Source organism: Gossypium arboreum, chromosome 1, assembly GCF_025698485.1.
Source record: "Gossypium arboreum isolate Shixiya-1 chromosome 1, ASM2569848v2, whole genome shotgun sequence".
Classification (NCBI taxonomy): domain Eukaryota; kingdom Viridiplantae; phylum Streptophyta; class Magnoliopsida; order Malvales; family Malvaceae; genus Gossypium; species Gossypium arboreum.
The window spans coordinates 59,002,257-59,024,171 of record NC_069070.1 but is presented as its reverse complement, the minus strand read 5'-3'; the positions used below and the strand labels follow the sequence as shown (position 1 = coordinate 59,024,171).

At 35.8% G+C, this 21,915-nt stretch overlaps 1 protein-coding gene across 1 annotated transcript; it reads left to right on the top strand.

The window, feature by feature from the left end:
- Window positions 1–12,682: 12,682 nt before the first annotated feature.
- Window positions 12,683–13,731, top strand: LOC128280372 (uncharacterized). The gene is made up of 4 exons (XM_053018500.1): window positions 12,683–12,741; window positions 12,824–13,123; window positions 13,199–13,469; window positions 13,567–13,731. The coding sequence occupies exons 1-4, from the start codon at window positions 12,683–12,685 to the stop codon at window positions 13,729–13,731; spliced, it is 795 nt and encodes a 264-aa protein (XP_052874460.1).
- Window positions 13,732–21,915: the final 8,184 nt, after the last annotated feature.

The following is a 21,915-nucleotide window of genomic DNA, read 5'->3' as shown; positions in this document are numbered from 1 at the left end:
TGACAGAAGAAAAATAAAAATTTCCGGAAAGATTAAGGATTTCACAATTTGGTTCTAAGGGATTTCACGATTTCGTTCCTAATAGTTTTAGGGATTCAACGATTTGATTCGTAAAAGTTTTATGGATTTTAAGAATATTTCGGAATACTAACAATTTAGGTATTTGAGGATTTAGGGATTTAAAGATTGTTAGGGATTTAATGAAAGATTTCGGAGGTTAGGGATTTAAGGAATTTCACGATTTGGGGATTTTAGAATTTGGGAAAACAAATTCGAATTTGGGGGTTTGGGGATTTAAGGTTTTTTTTTTTGTTTTATGATTATTAAATTTGTTTAATTTTTTTCCACGACAGCTTATTTATTTTAATGAGAGCCACGTCATCAGTCAACAAGAATGCCACATAGACCAAATTTTTTGACCGGCTGTTGACTAACGGTCAGCTGACGGTTACTGTTTCAACTGGGTCGATGTGTGAAAAATCTGTTACGTTAAGGGCTGCCGATTTCAGAAAAAAAAGGTTAGGGGCATATATCCAAAAGCCCCCAAAGGTTGAGGGATTTTTTTACAATTATGCCAATAAACTAAAACAAAAAATGTAAATATTATATTGAAATAAAACTTTGATTTAGTAGTAAAGTTAATATTTTATTGATGTAAATAGTATGGGTTCAAATTTAATCATATCCAAAAATTTTATTTTAAAAAAATAAAATACTAAAATATCCTTGAATAATATAATTTTTGTTTAATTACGGAACGTAACACCCTATACCCGGCCCAGTCACCGAGCCCGAACATCAGGATGCCTGTAACGCGTGGTTTGTGCAAGTGTACACAGTCGTTATCAAGTAATAAGTAAAAGAGCTATCGTCTCTACATGGACTGTGTATGTAAATCAATTAATTGTAAAATTAAAGTTAAGAATTTAGTAAAAAAAAGAACACAATAATTTTTGAGTGGTGTGACATAAAAAATAAATAACTAAAGGCAAAATGATCCCTAATGCAAATTAATCTAAGTATGATGAATGAATAAAATGGATGAGATAGACTTAGCAGTAGAATTCACAAGATTTCAACAATAATAACATGAATAGGCTAGGATAATCACATCAATTAACTTAGTTCATTTTTATCATGCTAATAATGTTTCGGAGAAATATTCCCTGGCAACTTGATCTTTCATATGCTTGAAACCAATATTAAGTCCTTTCAAAATATTTTACTTAGAAAAGACATACTTATTACTGATCATATTTAACTAAAAATTTCTTAGAATTCATGTGAAGTAACAGGGATTGGGTCGGTTTGAAACAATTTAATCAGATAAACCTAAAAGCTATGCAAGGTAATAGAGCTTGTTCAAGTTATTATGAACCTTAATTTATTTTGGGTCGGATATAAATTAAGCATGCACTTTTCAATTATTGTGTCTATTAGCCACTACCTGGGTCAGATTAAACAACTAATTCTAATGCATTCAACCACATTTTAATAAATGAAATACATGTATGATTTTAATTGAAAACATGATCGACTGAGGCACAGAACATCATAACATGACTTAATTAAACTTTATTAAATTGATGCAATCATTGTAGCTAAATAAAATTACGCTATGATTGTTGATGAAAAATAAAAAAGCAATTTGCAAACATATTGAATTATTAAGAAAGAGCAAAAAGGAAGAAGAAACTCTTTAATAAGTGTGGTGACTAATTTTGGAGGCTTCCTCCAATTCTCACAACTGCTCTTCCACAAACTACTCCTTAAAGTCACTAGCCAAGAGAGTAATTTCTCAAGGATTTGTTGGCTAAGGGAAATATGGATGTTTATGCATGGAAAGAAAGAAAGTAAGTGAGAAAATGAAATAAGAGTGAGGGATGAATGATGTTTGAGAAATGATGAATGATTAAAGGATGATTGTTGAGGGGTGTAGAGGATAGCCTTTATAGTGGATGGGCTAGTATGTCTGCTAAAAATAGCTTAAAATCTCTTAGGTTTCTCACTCCTACGACCAACTATAATTTATGGAGATAAGGGGGTTATTTAGTTTCTTGATTCATGTATGAAATCATACTTGAATCAAGCAAGGTGGTGGATGGTTTTAAGGTTAAAGTTTATGTGTTGATTTCTAATTTATTTGCAATTGTAGGGACCTCCAATAAATCTCCCAAAAGTGAATTTTGAGCTGCCCAAATGCCCTTGTTGAATTGCGCTTCATTCTCCCTTATTTGAACTGGTTGATGACCCAAATGTTTGCTAGACTTGTTCATCAATTACACCAACTTCAATTGGATCAAATTAATTTCTTCATAACCCAATTTTCCTTGCCTTTGCCATCCATGTAGAGTGAATTTGGCTCATGTCCATGTAGCTTTAATAAATAAGATATGCATAAGTATTTGGTCCAACTACAACAAATAAATCAAGATTAGTATGAAGCATAAAATAATTAAATTATGTATAAATTTAATGCAAAATAGCACAAAATTACATTATTTATTAAATCATGCCCATTATCTTAATATGAACAAAATTCACCCAATTAATTATTAAATACCCAGAATTAATGGAAGGCACAAAAGAAAAGGATGATGATAAAAAACAAGGGATTGGAGTTTTGAAGATTGAAATTGAAGGATGATGGTTTGGGGTTTTTTCTTCCTAATGGACAACATAAAAGAAAAGGATGATGGGTGCTTCATCTCTTTTTTTAAGTCAAAAATAGGGTGAAAAATGGGAAAATAGGATGATTTTAAAACTTCATATATTTATTTTTAAACTACTTTTAAATTAAACCCTTTTACAAAACAGTCCTATTTTTAAAATTGGAAGTCTTTTTCACACTATTTTCACAAATTGATTTAGTTTTAAAAAAGCCATAGACGAAAACATTTTCGACTTACCATGCTTCGAATTTTCGAACATATTTTAAGCTAACATCCCCAAATTACCCTCAAAACTTCTAGGCCCAATTTTGGGGTGTAATAGACCGGCTTACTATGTCAGCCCATTTCCTGCCAGTACGCAGAAACTATTCGTTGGAAAAATTGGTAGAATTCTACATATATGTAATTGTATACCTCTATGGTATACCAAAATCTATAGTGTCAGATTGAGATCTAAGGTTCACATTGAGGTTTTGGAAACAACTACAAGACTCTTTAGGAACCAATTTAAGGTTCAATACTGCCTTCCATCCTCAAATAGATGGGCAATTAGAAAGAGTAATTCAAGTTCTTGAAGACTTACTCAGAACTTGTGTAATAGATTTTGGAGTGAACTGGGAAAAATACCTTCATTTGGCAAAGTTTGCATATAACTATAGTGTAACGCCTCAAACCTGACTTGATTCAGTGGGTCCAAGTTTCAGGTGTTACTACATAAAGCTTAACCATTAACGAAAATAGTTCACAAATTTATCATTTCTTTAAACATATTATTTGATATTTTAATTAGAAACTTTCTATATGAAAACAAGGGAAATAACTTAAAATAATCTTATTACAATAATCTCAATACAAATTTTTACAAAGTGGAAGCTTATTTAATATAGACTTAGTAGGCGTATTCTTAGACTACGCCACAACCCCATTGTATGCATAATAGCCCACTTCGCCACCACCTTGGCATACTCCTGACGTTGTCCCTTTAGGCAAAGCCTCATCTCAAGTACCTACAAAGCAATAACAAATCTTGTAAGTACATGAGTACTTGGTGAGCTCATTATAACAATAACTTTATGGATACTTTGCAATCTTGTAGGAACTACTGTGTGCCAATTATTCTGCATCATTTATTTCGATGGATACCTCCACATTTTACCATTCTTTTATATACTAGCTACCATTTTCTTGTCATACTCATTCTTCGTTATCTAACTAAATGAGTAATTCTTCTAAATGTTTCATAAATATATTGTCCTACAATAATTTCTGAACAAAACATGCCCTTAGAAAATACTTCCAATAATCCTTACCTTAACTCATACTCTTATTTCAAAAGTTTTTCACTGACATTTATCACGGGTGGATACATATATGTTTGGCTAATACTTACACAGAATTTAATACCCTAATTCTGTACCACACATATATTTATCGATAATTCACTACATAGACCATTCTGACGAATTCCATATTTTGTTACATCAGAATCCTATAAATCAAGATAACAGTAACTCAGATTTAGAATAATTTTAGAAGAAGATATAATACCCCTCATTTTACATATTTATAAATCATCATAATGGATACCCATATTAATATACATATACACATCTCTTTTCATAGAAACCTTTAAGACTTATTAAATCTTAACCAAGAACATATAAATACCTTGTAATATCCCGAATTAGGGCCTAATCGGAATAGTGGTTTTGTGACCACAAATCCGAGATAGAAATAATTATTTTATGATTATTTTGAGGTCTATGATATGATTGCATCATTGTGTGAAAATTTCGTGAAGAAATTCTATGCATAAAGTGCTTAATTTGAAGTTAGGGACTAAATTGAATAAGTTGCAAAACTTGCATTCTAGAAGTTTCTAGTATGAAATTGATTTGAAATATTAATTAGGAGGTCTTAAATAGAGATTTGACCAATTTCAAAGTTTATGGACAAATATTGGACATAAATGGAATTTTTGGAAAGTTTAGTAGTAAGGGCATTTTGGTCATTTAGGGGTAAAATGAATTAAAATACAAAATTAAAAGCCAATTTTGCTCATCTTCTTCACCATGGACGTGTATACCAAGGGAGACTCCATGGATAGGGTTTCCAAGCTTCCAAGCTCGATTGTAAGTCCGTTCTAGCCTCGTTTTTAATGATTTTTACGTTTTTGGAGTCCCAGTAACTTGATTTAGCTTATGCTAGCAATAATTCAACCTAGGGTTCATATTTGGAAAAATACCCATAGGTGAAATTTGTTTATTTTGGTCTTTTATGATAGAATATGAGGTTTAAATTATGTTAGACAACTTGTGCTACTCGGTTTTAAGTGAAAACGAGCAAAAGGGCTTAATAGGTAAAAATACCTAATAGTCATAAGTACATGTTAGAGTGAGAATTTGATATTGCCATAGAAGGGAAAAATGATCAGCATGTCATAAAACATAAGAAAATAGGATGAAGTTTAATTTCCGAACCTTGGGGCAAAAGTGCAAATATGCAAAAGTTTAGGGGTTAAAATGAAAATTTTTAAAAATATGATTTTTGGACCCGTATGAATAGTGTGACTAATTATTAGGCTAAATGTGATATTATAGATGAAGGAAATCGAGATTCGGGCTTAAATTGGGAAAATACAAGGTTATGGACTAAAATGGTAAATTGTCAAGCTTCGGATCGAGGTAAGTTCAGTATGATAATAATAATGCAATGTTATGTTTGAATTATATTCTTACTATTATTGCATATATTTTATGATTTAATATATTGGAAAAGTTGATGGAATGGTGTTTATGATGTGGAAATATGACATGAAAGAATGTTACATGAAATGCAATAAAATGATGATACATGACAAGTGATATATGAAATATGTGATATATGTTATGTAAATTCTTAAAAGCTGATTTGATATTTGAGTTGTGTCTTATTATACTATGAATGGAAAATTGGTACTATGGATAGTGAGATCGACACTTCGAGTAAATTCGTACATAAATAATCTATCGATTCTTTTTATGTTATTATATTTTGATATCATATGAAATGTGGCTGCCTATCAAATGGTTATTTGATGTAAATTATGAATTTAAATTGATTACGGACAATTTAGTAAAATGTTGAAAATTGAGGAATTTCCCGATTGAACCTTCAGAATAAAAACGATACGAATGATCTATTGTGAGGTCGCATGTGTAGTACTAAGTGCAGGCTACTATGCGTACCAAAAAACTGTGATCACGTGTGTAGTACAAAGTGCAAGCTACTACGTGTATCAGATGGTTAGATCACGTATGTAGTACTAAGTGCAGGCTACTATGTGTACCGGATAATTGGTCATGTGTGTAGTACTAAGTGCAGACTACTACATGTACCGGATAATTGGTCGCGTCATGTGTGTAGTACTAAGTGCAGGCTACTACGTGTACCGGATAATTGGTCGCGTGTGTAGTACTAAGTGCAGGCTACTACGTGTACCAGATAATTGGTCGCATGTGTAGTACTATGTGCAGGCTACTATGCGTACCAGATAGCTTTGGCTACAAGTGTGAAAATATGTGTAGGCAATTGAGTATCAGTTATTATTCCGAAGAGTTCAACGGGAAAATCGATTAAGTAAAAATACAATTGAACATGATTATATGATGAATAAGTGTAGGTATATGTTTATGAAAAATTATGAGCAATGTGCTCGATAATTGGGTGAATTTCGATAAGACAAAATGGATTAAGTGGGATTATGTAAGAATGAATTTTAGTGGTAAAATAGTGTTGGATAGTAGCAATTGCATGATTTTGAAAATTCACTAAAAATTGTGGAAGTTGAATAAAAATGTAAATAATATATGAAAATAAAGCTTAATGAGTCTATTTTCACATGAAAGAAATAGGGGAAGAAAAATAATTCTATATTGTGTGATATTTTAATTCTTGTGAAACAGGGTCTGAATGAATTCGAGATCCCCTATTCTGACTTTAGAAATTCACCATAAATTGTAAAAAAATTATTGAGAGTCATACCTTACATGCATGGATTCCTTATTGAATATAATTTTAAGGTAAAGAAACGGAATGGTCGTTGGAATTCTGTACAGTGAGAAATTTGGTTCTTAGTACACAGGGGTTAGAGAAGTCATACCCTGAAATAGGGGAGACTTTAACTAATAAACTGTACTAAATGGCCTGACCAAAATTTCTAGAAAAAAATTAGTAAGTAGAAATATGAGTCTAGTTTAATATAAAATTTACGGAATTGGATTTCAAGTTTTTTAACTTGAGATATGAATTTTTTTAACACCGGGACTCCAGAAAACAGCCTGTCCTGAATATGTGTAATTGTACAATTATAGTGTTTTATCTTGAAAAGCATGGTAGTAATTGCTTATTATTTCCATATGAACTTACTAAGCGTAAAGCTTACCCATCCTCTCCATTTCTTTAGTATTGGCAGGTCGACTCAGGGTTGGAGATCGTCGGAGGCAAAATCACACTATCAAACTATCATTTTTGGGAAAATTAATTCAAATATTAGAAATATCAAGTGAGTGGCATGTATAGGAAGTTGGTTTGTGATATGTATTTTATTATGATTTTGACCATACGTGTCGATCGCATTGAGTTATCGTATAAAATCATGAGATGTGGTCCTTATCCATTATGGTTTATAAGTTTAATTAATCGTGTCATGTCCTATGTTTTGATGTGATGATATAGTTAGCTTTGTTTGTTATGCATGTGTTCGAAAAGTTTTGAATTAAATGAAATTTTATGGCCCAGTTTTCGTCTATGTGTATTGTTAAGTCTGGTAATGCCTCGTACTCTTTTCCGGCCTTGGATACGGGTAAGGGGTGTTACATACCTCATATTAGCTTTACTTATTATAGAACTAAAAGAATTTACTCATATATTACAATAATGACAGACATTCAGATTCAACTCTTACTAAACATTCCTGATAGTTCACGCCATATAGCCCTAACAGAATACACCATACAAGCAATTGTACAGAGTCTTTTGTTTACTATCTCAACGGACTTCATAGAACACATTAGAGACAAACAAACAATATATTGAACACTCCATAGTTCTTTATTATAGCATACGCTCTAAAGCTATCTAATAAGAGTATGCCACAAAGGCTTATAGGATACCACATAGGCATCCCAAAACTACCATGTTTGCGATATGGATTTTCCTAAACTCACATTGTAACGCCCCAAATTTTAGGTGGTTAAATTTGTATGTTATGTTGCATATTGGCTTGCTTGCTTTGATGGTTAAGTGCTATGGGAGTTGTCTAGGAAGTCCTAGGTTCAAGCCTGGGCTTCAGCAAAATTTTGTTTTAGTTGAGTAAAACCCTTATATCTTGATAGTGGGTTCTTAAATAATTGTAGGGAAATCAAGTCATAAAAAAGCCTACTAGACTAGTGGCAATGGCATGTTGCTAAAGCTAAAGGACTTGAGTTAGAGCCCTGTTGTGTGCAAGGGGTGTTTATTTTTGCAGATCTAACGTGTGGATAGTTGTAGTTGACCAAAACTCTGCTAGTTGAGGAGTGTTTGAATGGCCAGTTAAGGAGATGTTGGAAGAGGGATTTAGGAGGATTTTGTGGAATTTGAAAGTGCGAAAAAGTTGTACTGAAATTGAACTCTTGTGCATGAGAGTTTCGGCTGAGATGGAAAAGGGATTGAATGAGTCTAGTGTGAGGGTTGTTTGAGGTCTTGCCGAATTAGGAGTTCCATTTGGGCAAAATCGGCTCTAGCTTCTTTCTTTGCCTTTAGTGCTGAATTTGGCTAATTTTTGGTTGCCTTCCTTGCTGTTGTGATCAAATTGTGCTTGTTCTTTTGGGTCTTTCTCCCTTTTGTGTTTTACGGCTCTATTTCTTTGGTTAATTGATTCCCTTCCCCTATTCCTTGTTTGGTTTTTCTTTTCTTTCCTTCTTGGCCGATTGCTACTTTTCCCTCTTAACACTTTCAGCTTTGTTCCAGCTCCTCCTTATTGAAATTGCTTGACTGAATACCCTTTTTGGTTCCTTCCCCGCTCTTCTTTCTTTTCTCAACTGCGTTTCCCCTTTTTGTGCTTTGACTGAATATCACTTGACTCCTCTCCCTCTCTACTCATTCAGTTTTCTCGTTTCTAGCCTTTTATTCTCTTCTTCTTGACGCCTAATCTCCCTACACTTAACTAAGGTAACTAGTTCTTCATTTAGGGTTGTTGCCAATGCTTATAGTTGGACTTTACCGTTACCGCAATCTAGGGGTGTGATTGTTCATCTCGTGTCTCAATCTGAAAGTGTGCTATTGTAGGCCAATTACGTCTTGGTGGTGATTTTACCAAGGTTTTGGAGGGTAACTGCGATCAATGGTTTAAGTGAGAAACCGATTGCTTATTTAAGATTAGCGTTGTGGATATTTGCGCACTTTTTGCAAACAGGTGTGTAACCACATTACTAAAACTATTAATCGGCAAAAGTTGAAAAACATGCACATAGACACTATACAAGCGTGCGCTCGCTCGTATGGTGATTCGAACACTAAGCGTGGACGTTTGACAGTAGAGGTTGCCAGGAGTGATTCCATGGGCTTAGGCTATTTTTGGGCCTCGTTGCGCCGAAATAAGTCGTGCGGGCCCCACACGGGTAAATCACACTAATGTGTAGGATTATTGGGCCAGGTTGTGTAGGTCGTACGGCCAAGGCCACTCATGGGCTTATTGGGCCACACGAGCTTGTGGGCCCACATAGGCCATATTATGGGCTTGGGCCTATTTTTACTGTTTGACTACTAAAGTTGCACAGGTCGTCCGAGACGACTGTGGGCCTACCGTTGGGTCGATAAGTATGCCTAGACCCTAATCTGATGAAATGACTGTTATAACCCTATGAGGTAAATGACTGATATACCCCTATTAATGTATGACTGTTTGAGCATGCCATATTTACTGCTGCAAACCTAGCTACGTCATGTTACAAATCAGCTTGGCAACATCGAGCATGGCCTAAGCTCGAGGGGCCCAAGTGCAAGATGAAGTTTAATTTCGGCTCAACGAGCTCAATTTCGGTTTTGAGTTCATTTTGTTTCATTTGATTTTAGTTGCTTGAATAAATTTAATAAGTGGTGTTAGTTAATTACTTAATTGTCAGCTCAAATAATTAATTAATTTAATGGAGTCTTAAATCTAGACATTTTAATTTAGTATATTAAATATGTCTCACATTATTAAGTGTTTAATGTGTCTAGCTTAGGACATAATTTAATGTGTCTAATTTAAACAAATTAATTAGCTGCTACTAATTTAATTTGTCCAGCCCTTATTTAATTTGTCCTAGCCTAGACATGTTTCTTGGAGTCAGCCGAAATTAAGTATGACCAGAATGGGACAAATTTAATTGATTTTGTCCAGCCAAAATTAATTTGTCTTGGCTGCTACCGATTTTCAATGTGTATGTGTTTAATATGTAATAACCGAATTTAATGTACAGGAAACAGCAATAAAGGAGCTGCTGGTGCATTAAAGAGCTGCTGGTGCTTAGAATGGAATTAAAGAAGTTATCTAGCATGAATGGCCGAATTTAATGCTAGGTGCACTTCCCATGGACGGCTTAGGAGCATGAAAGCGTGATTAATGCTAGAAGGTTGCTGGTTGGTGTTTCCCAAGTGGCCATCAGCCAAAAGGAGGCTGAACATTCAATTTTCCAAGTGAATTTAATCCCAGCAGCTGCTTACTCTTCCCCAAAAGTCTTCTCGTGTATTTCAACAGCCAAGATGTTGTTCACACAATGTTTTCACACAAGGAAGCTGATCATTTCGTCCTTTCACATTGAGAGGCTGTTGGGAGCTATGTTTTCACACCAATGGGACTTTTCATGTGCCTCAAGAACATTAACTTTGCTGATGAACTTTCGATTGCCCAATAAAGATTAAAAGCTGAACATAATTGTTAAATTGGTTCAACCATTAAATACTTTTAGAATAAGTACTTAGCTCAATTAATTAGATGAATTAAGGAGCTTAATTGCTTGATGATTGGCATCCCCAAAGCAATTGGAAACTTCAAGGACATAGCTATGATCTTTCCAAGAAACTTCAGCTCATTTGAGCTGAATTAAAAAATGTCCATTCAGCCTCCCTAATAGTCCATTCGGTTACCCCATGTTTTAGGCTATAAATATGTGTTAAATTTCATTTGAAAAGGTTAGACAATTTTAGACTTTGTTAACTATATGAACTTAATTGTTCTAGTGAGAATTCAATTCTCTTTATTCACTTTAGGACTGATCTGACTTATCAAGATTTCATCTCTTGGCGTCTATCTTTCCTTTGTTTTATTCCGAACGAATCACCTCCGGTGTGGCATTCAAAATATATCTTTGGTTCCTAACTCTCTATAGTTAGCGGGTCAAGATTATCTTATCAACCTAAGTGCCTATTTTAAGATTCGGGTTAACTTTTCCTATAACGTTGGTTCAATCTTGGCCTTAGTCGATTTTCATCCACCTATCACCAAGTTTCCTTTAATCTTGTTTGATCCCTTTGATAGCCATTTATCCATCTCTCTTTCATTCTTCTTGAAATCAAACCATCAACTCACTTCCACATCCATTATGAAACTAACCATTGAACCTATCTTCCTTGTTTTCATCCCTAATTTTTGTAAACCGTTCAAACTTACCTAATTTATCGATCGGGCAACTATTACGACTCAAATCATCCCGAGGTAAGTTCGTATCATTTACTGCACGTACATCTATATTATGTTGCATTGCATAGGGTGGGATATATGATATTGGAGGAAGTGTACTGAAAGGCTATAAGCATATTACTGGCAGCTCTGCTGCAATTACTGTTTTAGCACCGCAACCTATGCTATATTTTAGAGTGTTGGGATGGGTGGGTCAATATTATCCCCACATGGAGTGTAGGGCTGGACGGAGTGGAGTGTAGAGGATGGATGGGTAGGACTTCTTATTGCATATCTGTTATCGTTATTGAAATAGGCTAAGGCCTATACTGTTATTGAAAGTGTATTGGGCTAAGACCCCAACTATTACTAAAATGGGCTTAGGCCCAGACTGTATGTGCCTAATGTATATCTATTGGTTGTTAATAAGGGTTACACACTAAGTTTTCATAAACTCACTCTTCTGCTTTCCTATGTAGGAAATCCTTAGGAGGGTTGGTGCTATGAGGGATTCGATGGGGGCCACATGACTATTTTAACTGTTTTTTTCATTTTTAATCTTTAAGTTATTTAATTTGGGTATTGGTTATGTAATAAGGCCTCTCAAAGTTTGATTTTTAATTTGGTATTTCAATTGCTTTGTTTTATAACTGTTAGGAGTAGGACGTGAGCTTTAAAAAAAAAAACGTTTTCTAAACATCACGTCATTATGTTTTAAAGTGTAATAGAAATTTAAGATAAGTAACCAATAACTAAACCTGCTTGAATTTTTATTAAGGAAAAGATACTTAAAAGTTTTGTAAATGTGCACTACATAGGTTTTTATATTATACAAACTTCTCGAATAGAACGATGCTTTTCAAACAGACTTCAATGTGACATCGCAGATTTGGCCATAACATCTAGGCCGGGTTTGAGGTGTTATATTTAGTGGTATCAGAACTAAGTTACAAAACTCAGCTGTAGATTTAGGTTTTTCTTTAGAACTTAAAACTCCGAAAAGAACTGTTACAAATGATTTAAAAAATATGTTTTACTGAACGTGTGGTACACCGAGTCTCCAGCGTCGATCCTATAAGTTCTCTGAAACTATTACTTGTTTAAATTAAAATATTGAAATTACTATAGGCAATAGACTATACTGGAAAACTTGGTTTAGGGTAAAATGAGACTGCAGTGAAACTACGATATGCGAAAACAAGAAAACACTAAATTATTGATACTATTTTTCATAAAACATTCGTTAATAAACACTGAAACTATAAAACTGATGCATAAAACTGTTAATACAGATAAAAGTTTAATTCAATAATAAGCACTAGAGGTACTCATGGAAGCAGTACAAGAGGCCACGGCGGAGGTCGTAGAGGTTCTTGGGCTAGGTCATCGGCATCGGGTCACATGCCTAACAATAAAGCTAGAGAGGCACCAGCTTCATCGGTGACTGAGACTGGGTTACATGATCCTGTAGCTGGGGACGACTCACTGTCCCAAGCTATGTTACAGTTTCTAAAGAGGGTCATTGTCCCAATATTGGTACTGTGGGCCGTGGGTCGATGACGGAACGACTCAGGTCTAATGGGGCTGAGATTTTTAGGGGAATTACTGGAGTTACCCCTAATGTGGCTGAATATCGAATTGAGTCCACAGAGCGGATAATGGATGACCTCAACTGCACCTCAGAGCAGAAATTAAAAGGTGCAGTGTGGTTGTTTCGAGATGAAGCCTATCAGTGGTGGCTTACAATTAAAGAGGGCATTCAGCCTAATCGGTTGACTTGGGAATTGTTCAAAACTGTATTTCAAGGGAAATATGTGGAAGCTAGTTATGTGGATTCCTGGAGGAGAGAGTTTCTGAATTTGACCCAAGGGGATAAGCCAGTAGTAGAATATGAGTCTGAGTTTCTACGACTTAGCCGTTATGCGCGTGGGATGGTGGCAACAGAATATGAGCGCTGTGTTCACTTTGAGGACAATTTCAAAGATGATCTACGAGTTTTGATTGCTCCAAAAAGGGAGCGAGATTTTGCTTTATTGGTGGAAAAGGCAAAAATCGTCAAGGATGTGAAGCACGCTGAATGCCAGAATCGTAAGACAGATAGAGCTAGGAGTAAGAAGGTTTGGGAGGCCTCAAGTCTAGTTGTGAGGACAAGAAAAAGGTAGAGTCAATCAGCTAGTCAGAGTTGGGCCCCCTATTGTTGCTTTTGGGCCACAGCCTTGTGCTATTTGTGGGAGACGGCATCAGGGCGAGTGTTGGAAACAGATAGGGGTATGTCTAAGGTGTGGATCTTTGGAGCATTGCATCAGAGATTGTCCACGGAGGCCTGATCAGATGCAAGCTACTGGTATGGGTACTGTTCAGCCACCGAGAGGGTTTTAGCAGCCATTGGGAGGCTGTGGTCATGCCAGAGGTAGAAATGGTATGGGTCATGGTCGTGGAGCACCGAGCAGAGGTACTGGTCACACTGAGGTGAGGCAGCCAACACTGGTTTATGTTGTATGTTGCCGAGAGGACGGAGACACTCCAGATGTTATTGTGGGTACGTTCTTTATCCATAATATGCCTTATACTGCATTGATTGATGTTGGGTCTACGCACTCATATATAGCATGTACTGTATCTAAGACTTTGGGTGTAATGGTTGAAAACACTATGAATAAGGTTACTGTGTTAAGCCCATTAGGGCAGTCTGTGAGAGTAAACAAACTGTTTAAGAGTGTACCCTTGGAGGTGCAAGAAGTGATCTTTGTAGCGGATTTAATGGAAATTCCTTTTAGAGAATTTGATTTAATATTGGGCATGGACTGGCTGGTTAAGCATTAGGTGAATTTGGACGTACTGCAAAGCGGGTGGTACGGAAAACTAAAAAGGGTGATGAGGTAATTGTGATTGGGAAGCGTCGAAATTATCTGTCAAATGTGTTTTTTGCACTTAAAGCTGAGAAGTTGGTTTGTAAGAGTTGTGAGGCGTATCTAGCCTATGTTTATGCTTCGAGTTTTGAGGTTTCGTCTATGAAAGACATCAAAACAATTAAGGACTTTTCGGACGCATTTCCTGATAAGCTACCTAGATTACCTCCAAGTCGAAAAGTTGAATTTAGGATTGAGCTCCTGCATGTACAGTTTTAGTGTCCATCGCCCTTTATAGAAGGGCACCGAAGGAGCTTGAGGAACTTAAATCGTAGATTCAAGAGTTACTAGATCGAGGGTTCATTCGCCCTAGTATGTCTCCGTAGGGAGCACTGGTATTACTTGTAAAAAAGAAGGATGGATCCATGCGAATGTGCATCAACTACCGGCAACTGAATAAATTGATTGTTAAGAATAAGTACCTTACCGAGGATTGATAATCTATTCGATCAGTTTCGTGGAGCTTCAGTTTTCTCTAAGATAGATCTTTGATCTGGGTACCATCAATTGAGGGTCAAAGAGACTAATTTTTATAAGACTGTGTTTAGGACTTGCTATGGTCATTATGAGTTCCTAGTGATGCTGTTTGGATTGACGAATGCACCAGCAACTTTTATGGATTTGATGAACTGAGTGTTCCAGCCCTATCTGGATTGGTTCGTGGTGGTGTTTATAGATGACATTTTGGTGTATTCGAAAACTGAAGATGAACATGTTGCACATCTCCGACTGGTTCTACAAATTCTGAGAGAAAAACAAATGTATGCTAAATTTAGTAAGTGTGAATTTTGGCTACGAGAGGTAACTTTTCTGGGTCATGTTGTATCTGCCGAGGGAATTAGGGTTAATCCTCGAAAAATTAAATCTGTTCTCGATTGGAAGTAACCTAAGTCAGTATCTGAGATTCAGAGTTTTCTTGGTCTGGCAGGGTATTATAGACGGTTTGTTAAGGTGTTTTCATTGATTGCTACACCTCTGACTAAATTGCTGCGTAAAGGGGTACCGTTTGATTGGACTGATAAGCAACAAGAAAGTTTTGAGAAGCTTAAGAAAGTTCTGACTGAAGCCCCTATCTTGATTCAGCCAGAGTTTGGGAAAGAGTTTACTATCTATAGTGATGCATTACACAATGGTTTGGGTTGTGTGTTGATGCAAGAGGGTAAGGTCATGGCTTATGCGTCTCGTCAGCTGAAGACGCATGAGGTGAACTATCCGACTCATGACTTGGAGTAAGCCGCGGTGGTATTTGCACTGAAGATTTAGAGGTATTACCTGTACGGTGAGAATTGTATCATTTACACGGATCACAAGAGCCTCAAGTATCTCCTCACTTAGAAGGAGCTAAACCTTAGGCAGTGTAGATGGATTGAGCTGCTCAAGAATTATGACTGTTTGATTGAGTACCATCCTAGTAAGGCTAATGTGGTAGCCGACGCACTGAGCCGTAGGGTTGTGACTGATTTGAGGGCGATGTTTGCTCATCTCAGCTTGTTCGATGATGGTAGCCTCTTGGCTGAATTACAAGTTAAACTGACGTGGACTGATCAAATTAGGGGTAAATAGTTGGAGGATGGGTCACTGGGTCCTCGTTTCCGATAGATAAAGAGTGGGGAAGCTTTAGATTTTAGACTAAATAATGAAGGGGTACTGTGTTTCCGTGGGAGAGTCTGTATATTGAAGGATATTGATATAAGGCATTCTATACTGTAAGAAGTGCATAATAGTCCTTAGGCTATACTTCCTGGCGGGAATAAAATGTACCGAGACCTTCGTGAGTTATATTGGTGGCTGGGTCTTAAGCGTGAAGTTACTGACTCTGTGAGTAAATGCCTTACTTGTCAGCAAGTTAAGGCAGAACATCGGTTACCTTCAGGGTTGCTTCAGGCAGTTAAGTTTTTGCTGTGGAAGTGGGAGAGAGTGACTATAGACTTTGTTAGTGGGCTACCTTTAACGCCTATGAAGAAGGATTCAGTATGGGTTATCGTAGATCGACTAACAAAATTTGCCTACTTCATACCTGCTCGTACTGATCACTCGCTACAAAAACTGGCTAAGCTGTATATGTCTGTGATAGTGCGACTGTAAGAGTATGCCCAAAAATCAATCACGAGATGGTTGTAATTACATCCCAAAAATCAATCACGAGATGGTTGTAATAACATACTTGGTTTACCATGTTTATTAATAATAAGGCGTTGCCATTATTATTTCAGTTTCTTTTCTGTGTGCATAAATAAATTGTTTTATAATAATGTCCAGAGAATAATATGATTATTCTTAAAAGATCCTTAGGCAAGTATTATTGTTGGCTAGGACAATAATAATGCATTAAGACTAACATGTAGTTGATTGATGATAAAGAGTTGTCATTGATATGGAGTGTCAGAATCAATGCATGAATATGTGTGTTAGAGAACAACATATTGGATTGACCCGCTATGAGTATGTTTCTTGGGTTATCATGTAATTGTCACAACATTACTCATACTGATTAATATGTATATGATCCTCATACTTGAGATCATCTTTATCCCAACATCGTGATTTGTATATTTTGATACAGTTAAACAAACATCGTAACTGGTTGTTCTATAAAGACTGATGTTGGATATACCACAATCTATGTTGATGGATATAGTTGATCAATATAGGATAAGTCCCTCCTACATAATGGGAGTAATATCTCAAGCCACTTGATTGAGTGAGGCTAGAAATGCATGGCCATGCTCAAATAAGTTGATGTGAGATGTCATACTTATTTGTGTATCATAGTCTACTCAAGGTATCAAGAAACATGGGATGGACTATGCAAGTGTGACTATTCCATGACTTTTGTCCATTCCAAAGATATAAGACTTAAGGATTAATGCATGAAAGGTTAATCACAAAAGGTTATGTCGAATCATGACTTCTTGTAACTTAGGTAGCATTGATGCATTGCTAGATGCCACTCATTGTTTGTAACATTAGATTCGTTCTAATATTACTGCTAACGTTACAAGAACCTATAGGGTCACACCCTATGGTTGAAATGAACGAGGTAAAACATAGTTGGTATATTGCTCGGTTGTCACATGAATTAAATTAATTACAGAATTAATTTAATTGGGCAATCAAATTGTTGAACATACTATATGTACAAGGATGTTGTACATATAATCAGAACATAATTTTATTGATATATGAATTTAGTTCGTATATAAGTTTAAATAAATATAGTTTACCGCAATCTTTATTATAATTAATGTAATTATAATTTTCAATTAAACATTATTATATTTATTTGAATGATAATTATTATGTTCGGATTAATTTTAATGAATTAAAATTCGTTATAAATATATACCAATTAAGAGGGAGTTATATATAGAAAGGGTAAAAACCCTAAAAAGTAGATATAAAAACTAGCTCGAAAATATGCAAGGTGGTCTAGCAGCCGTTTAGCAAAATACTCTCTGAAAATAGTTTTTTGGGATTTCTACTGTTCATTGTTAATCAGGTGGACTACGTAGAGGCCAACATCGAAAAAGGTTGCTGCTTGGTTCGATAGTGGTTCAGCATTCCTGTTGCTAGGCGTCGCTTTCTACTCTGATTGAAGTTTCGGTAATTTCGAAACCCTTTTTATCACCCCGATTTGTTCCTTACACATGGATCCTTGGTTTGGATCGCTGGAATGTTTTCATTATTTTATTTTTATGCTGTGCCTTGGAGGCACCGGCGTTCCAACAGCGACTGCATAGGGTACTGATTTCTATAATATCTGGCAGAGATTCTCGCTTCACGTCTCGGTTCTGGAAGAAACTGCAATGAAGTACTGAGTTTGAGGTTAGACTTCAGTACTGCGTTCCATCCTCAGTCAGATGGTCAGTCAGAGAGGATGATTCAGATATTGGAGGACATGTTAAGAAGTTGTGTAATAGATTTCCGAGGCAGTTGGGAGGATTATTTACCGTTGGCAGAGTTTGCATATAATAATAGTTACCAGTCTAGCATACAGAAGGCACCTTACGAGGCATTGTATGGTCGTAGGTGTCGTACAACTTCGTGTTGGACTGAGTTAGGTGAACGGTGAATTCTGGGTCCTGAATTGATTTCTGATACCGAGGATAAGTTTTGTTTGATTTGGGATCGACTGAATGCGGCATCTGACAGAAAAAAGTCATATGCAAATCTGAAGCGTAAGGAAATTGAGTATTCTAAGGGCGACTTGGTATTTCTTAAAGTCTTGCCATGGAAAAAGGTACTGAGGTTTGTCAGAAGGGCAAGTTAAGCCCTAGGTTTATTGGGCCTTACCGTATATTGAAGCGTGTGGGACCGGTTGCCTATCAACTTGAGTTACCTCCAGAGTTGGATCAGATTCATGATGTGTTCTACGTCTCTATGTTGAGGCGATATCGCTCTGATCTTGCGCACTTCATCTCGATTGAGGAGATTGAGGTTAGACCAGATCTGACCTTTGAGGAGGAGCTGATTCAGATTTTGGACCGTGATGTGAAGGTTCTGAGGAGGAAGTCTGTTCCACTGGTTAAGGTGCTATGGCCTAATCACAGCTCTGAGGAGGCCACGTGGGAACCCGAGGAAGCGATGCGACAACATTACTCTCATCTATTTTGACCAGGTAAATTTCGAGGCTAAAATTTCTATTAGGGTTAGAGTTGTAACGCCCCAAATTTTAGGTGGTTAAATTTGTATGTTATGTTGCATATTGGCTTGCTTGCTCTGATGGTTAAGTGCTCTGGGAGTTGTCTAGGAAGTCCTGGGTTCAAGCCTGGGCTTCAGCAAAATTTTGTTTTAGTTGAGTAAAACCCTTGTTTCTTGATAGTGGGTTCTTAAATAATTGTGGGGAAATCAAGTCACAAAAAGCCTGCTAGACTAGTGGCAATGGCGTGTTGCTAAAGCTAAGGCACTTGAGTTCAAGCCCTGTTGTGTGCAAGGGGTGTTTATTTTTGTCGCTCTACAATGTGGGTAGTTGAGGAGTGTTTGAATGGGCGGTTGAGGAGATGTTGGAGGAGGGATTTTAGGAGGATTTTTTGGAATTTGAAAGTGGGAAAAAGTTGTGCCGAAATTGAACTCTTGTTCATAAGAGTTTTGGCTGAGATGGGAAAGGGATTGAATGAGTCCAGGGTGGGGGTTGTTTGAGGTCTTGCCAAATTAGGAGTTCCATTTGGGGAAAACTGGCTCTAGCTTCTTTCTTTGCCTTTGGTGTTGAATTTGGCTAATTTTCGGTTGGCTTCCTTGTTGTTGTGATCGAATTATGCTTGTTCTTTCGGGTCTTTCTCCCTTTTGTGTTTCACGGTTCTATCTCTTTGGTTAATTGATTCCCTTCCCCTCTTCCTCGTTTGGTGTTTCTTTTCTTTCCTTCTTGACTGATTGCTGTTTTTCCCTCTTAGCACTTTCGGCTTTGTTCCACCTCCTCCTTATTGGAATTGCTTGACCGAATACCTTTTTTGGTCCCTTCTCCGCTCTTCTTTCTTTTCTCAATTGCGTTTTCCCTTTTTGTGCTTTGGCTGAATATCACTTGACCACTCTCGCTCTTCTTCACGCCCATGTCCCTGCCCGTGTGGACAAAAATAGGCCATTTGAATAACCAACTTGCCACCCCAATTGGGTTAAACTTACAAGCACCAAACCAAGCATATTTGCACAACAATTTATGACCAAATCACAACCAAAACATAAGCCATTCATGACATATCATTGCCAACCAAATTTCCATCTCAATACCTCAACCAAATCGTATCAAATCTAAAATAAAATCATACCAAACATAAGTTTCAACTTCATGACCAAACCTTATCAATTACCGTAGCTAACACATGCCATTAAATGGATGATTATGAAAATAAACATGCTTTAACTTATGTATTAAAGTAATTACCAAATTAAATAACACACTTATATAAACTAACTCAAACAACTGAGATGCTTAAATGCATGATTTAATTAATATGTAAACTAAACGAACAAATGATTTATTAATGCATGACTTCATTTACGATGCCAACTTTAACTATCATGAGAGTTACATAATGCATGTCATAATTTATTATGCAATCTTAACTAACATAAGAGTTTCATAATGCATGACTTTATTAAATGCAGAACACATAATGCATATCATAATTAAAAGATGCAACCACTTAATGATTAAGACATAATTAAAAGTTGTAGAATTAATTAAACTAAATAAACAACCACATGCAAAACATTGCATGGACTTGGAACGTTATTTTCGGTCCAATAAGGGTTGGACATCTCATTTCAACCCAAATTTGCTGAACCAAGCCCATCATCGCCTCTTTAAGCTTCTTAATGTGTTATAGGCCTGATGGAAATTTCAATTAGATCCTCTCTTAAAATGGGAAGCTTGGAGTTTGGTCCACTTAATGAGATCGAGTGCACTTCAATCATTCCCGTGCATGTATCAATTCCCATTAAAAGTCCACACTTGGAATTATTATTTTTTATTTGATGAGTTGTCATGTTAGTTATTCCATCAGGGTTAAGAAAACTTATTTTGGGGGCCTATAAGTAGTATGGACATCCACCCTTATAGACACACAATTGATTTATGTTTTTTTTGAGTTAATAATAATGCTCTTTGAGGTTTTCTTCAAGAATTGGTCTTGAGTTTCTTTTAGAAGTTGTTTTAACAATCTTTCAAGTTGTGGGAATCATCTTCAAGCTTTTTCTTGCCAAGATTTTTTTCTTGGAGGGGGAATTAAAGCCATTGAAAAGAGCTATAGATTCTTAATGTTTCTAAGGCTTCTTAGGATGTCAGCTTCTTTTTTCTATCCTTAATTTATTGTTTCTTGGTTATTTCAGTTGGTTCTTGCTGTTTTGGCTTGCTAATTTTATTAATTTTCGTTCTAGGTTAAAGTTGTTGCAAAAAAGACATTCTCTTATCTTGTTCCATCAAGAAACATATCAAAATTAGGAGTTTTAATCTTTTCTTGTTGTTTCAAACATTCTTGCATAAAACAGTGTCCTTTTTGTCTTTAGAATCAGTTCTAACAAATTTCTTTGTGTTTTATTTTTCTAGATCTAGTTGGGGCATTTTCTTGAGGGACGGTTTCTTTCCATCCAAGAAACCCTAATTCGTTCTCTTTTGGACTCTTTACCAGTCGGTTCATCTTTCTTTTATTTTAAATTCGTTCGACTCTCCTTTTTTGTGACAACTAATCTAGTTTTTGTTGTTTCTCGTTACAGTTTACATTTGTCTAGAGATCTAGGATAAATTCGTGACTATGAAAAACTTTACGATCCTCTTCTGCATTCATTCATCTCATTCTTTATAAAAAGCTTAAGAGAAATTCTTGAAAAAAAAACTCAAAGAGAATTCATTAACTCAAAAGAGAAATTGAATAATGATGAATTGTATCCATTGTGTACAATGCAAAGGCCTATATATAGGCTAACTAAATAAATCTAAATAAAACTCTTAAGTATATTAGAACTCTAATTATCTAAACAAGAATTAGTTTTAAACTAAATTTTTTTGTTGACAAAAAACTCCTAAATTACTTAAACTACTTGATAATTATTAAAATTTGGAATAATAAAATAATAAGAGCTGATAAATACAATATTGGCTCATATATAATAAAAATTAAGCCTAAAACCTAAACCTAATATGATTTAAACTCGAATTAAA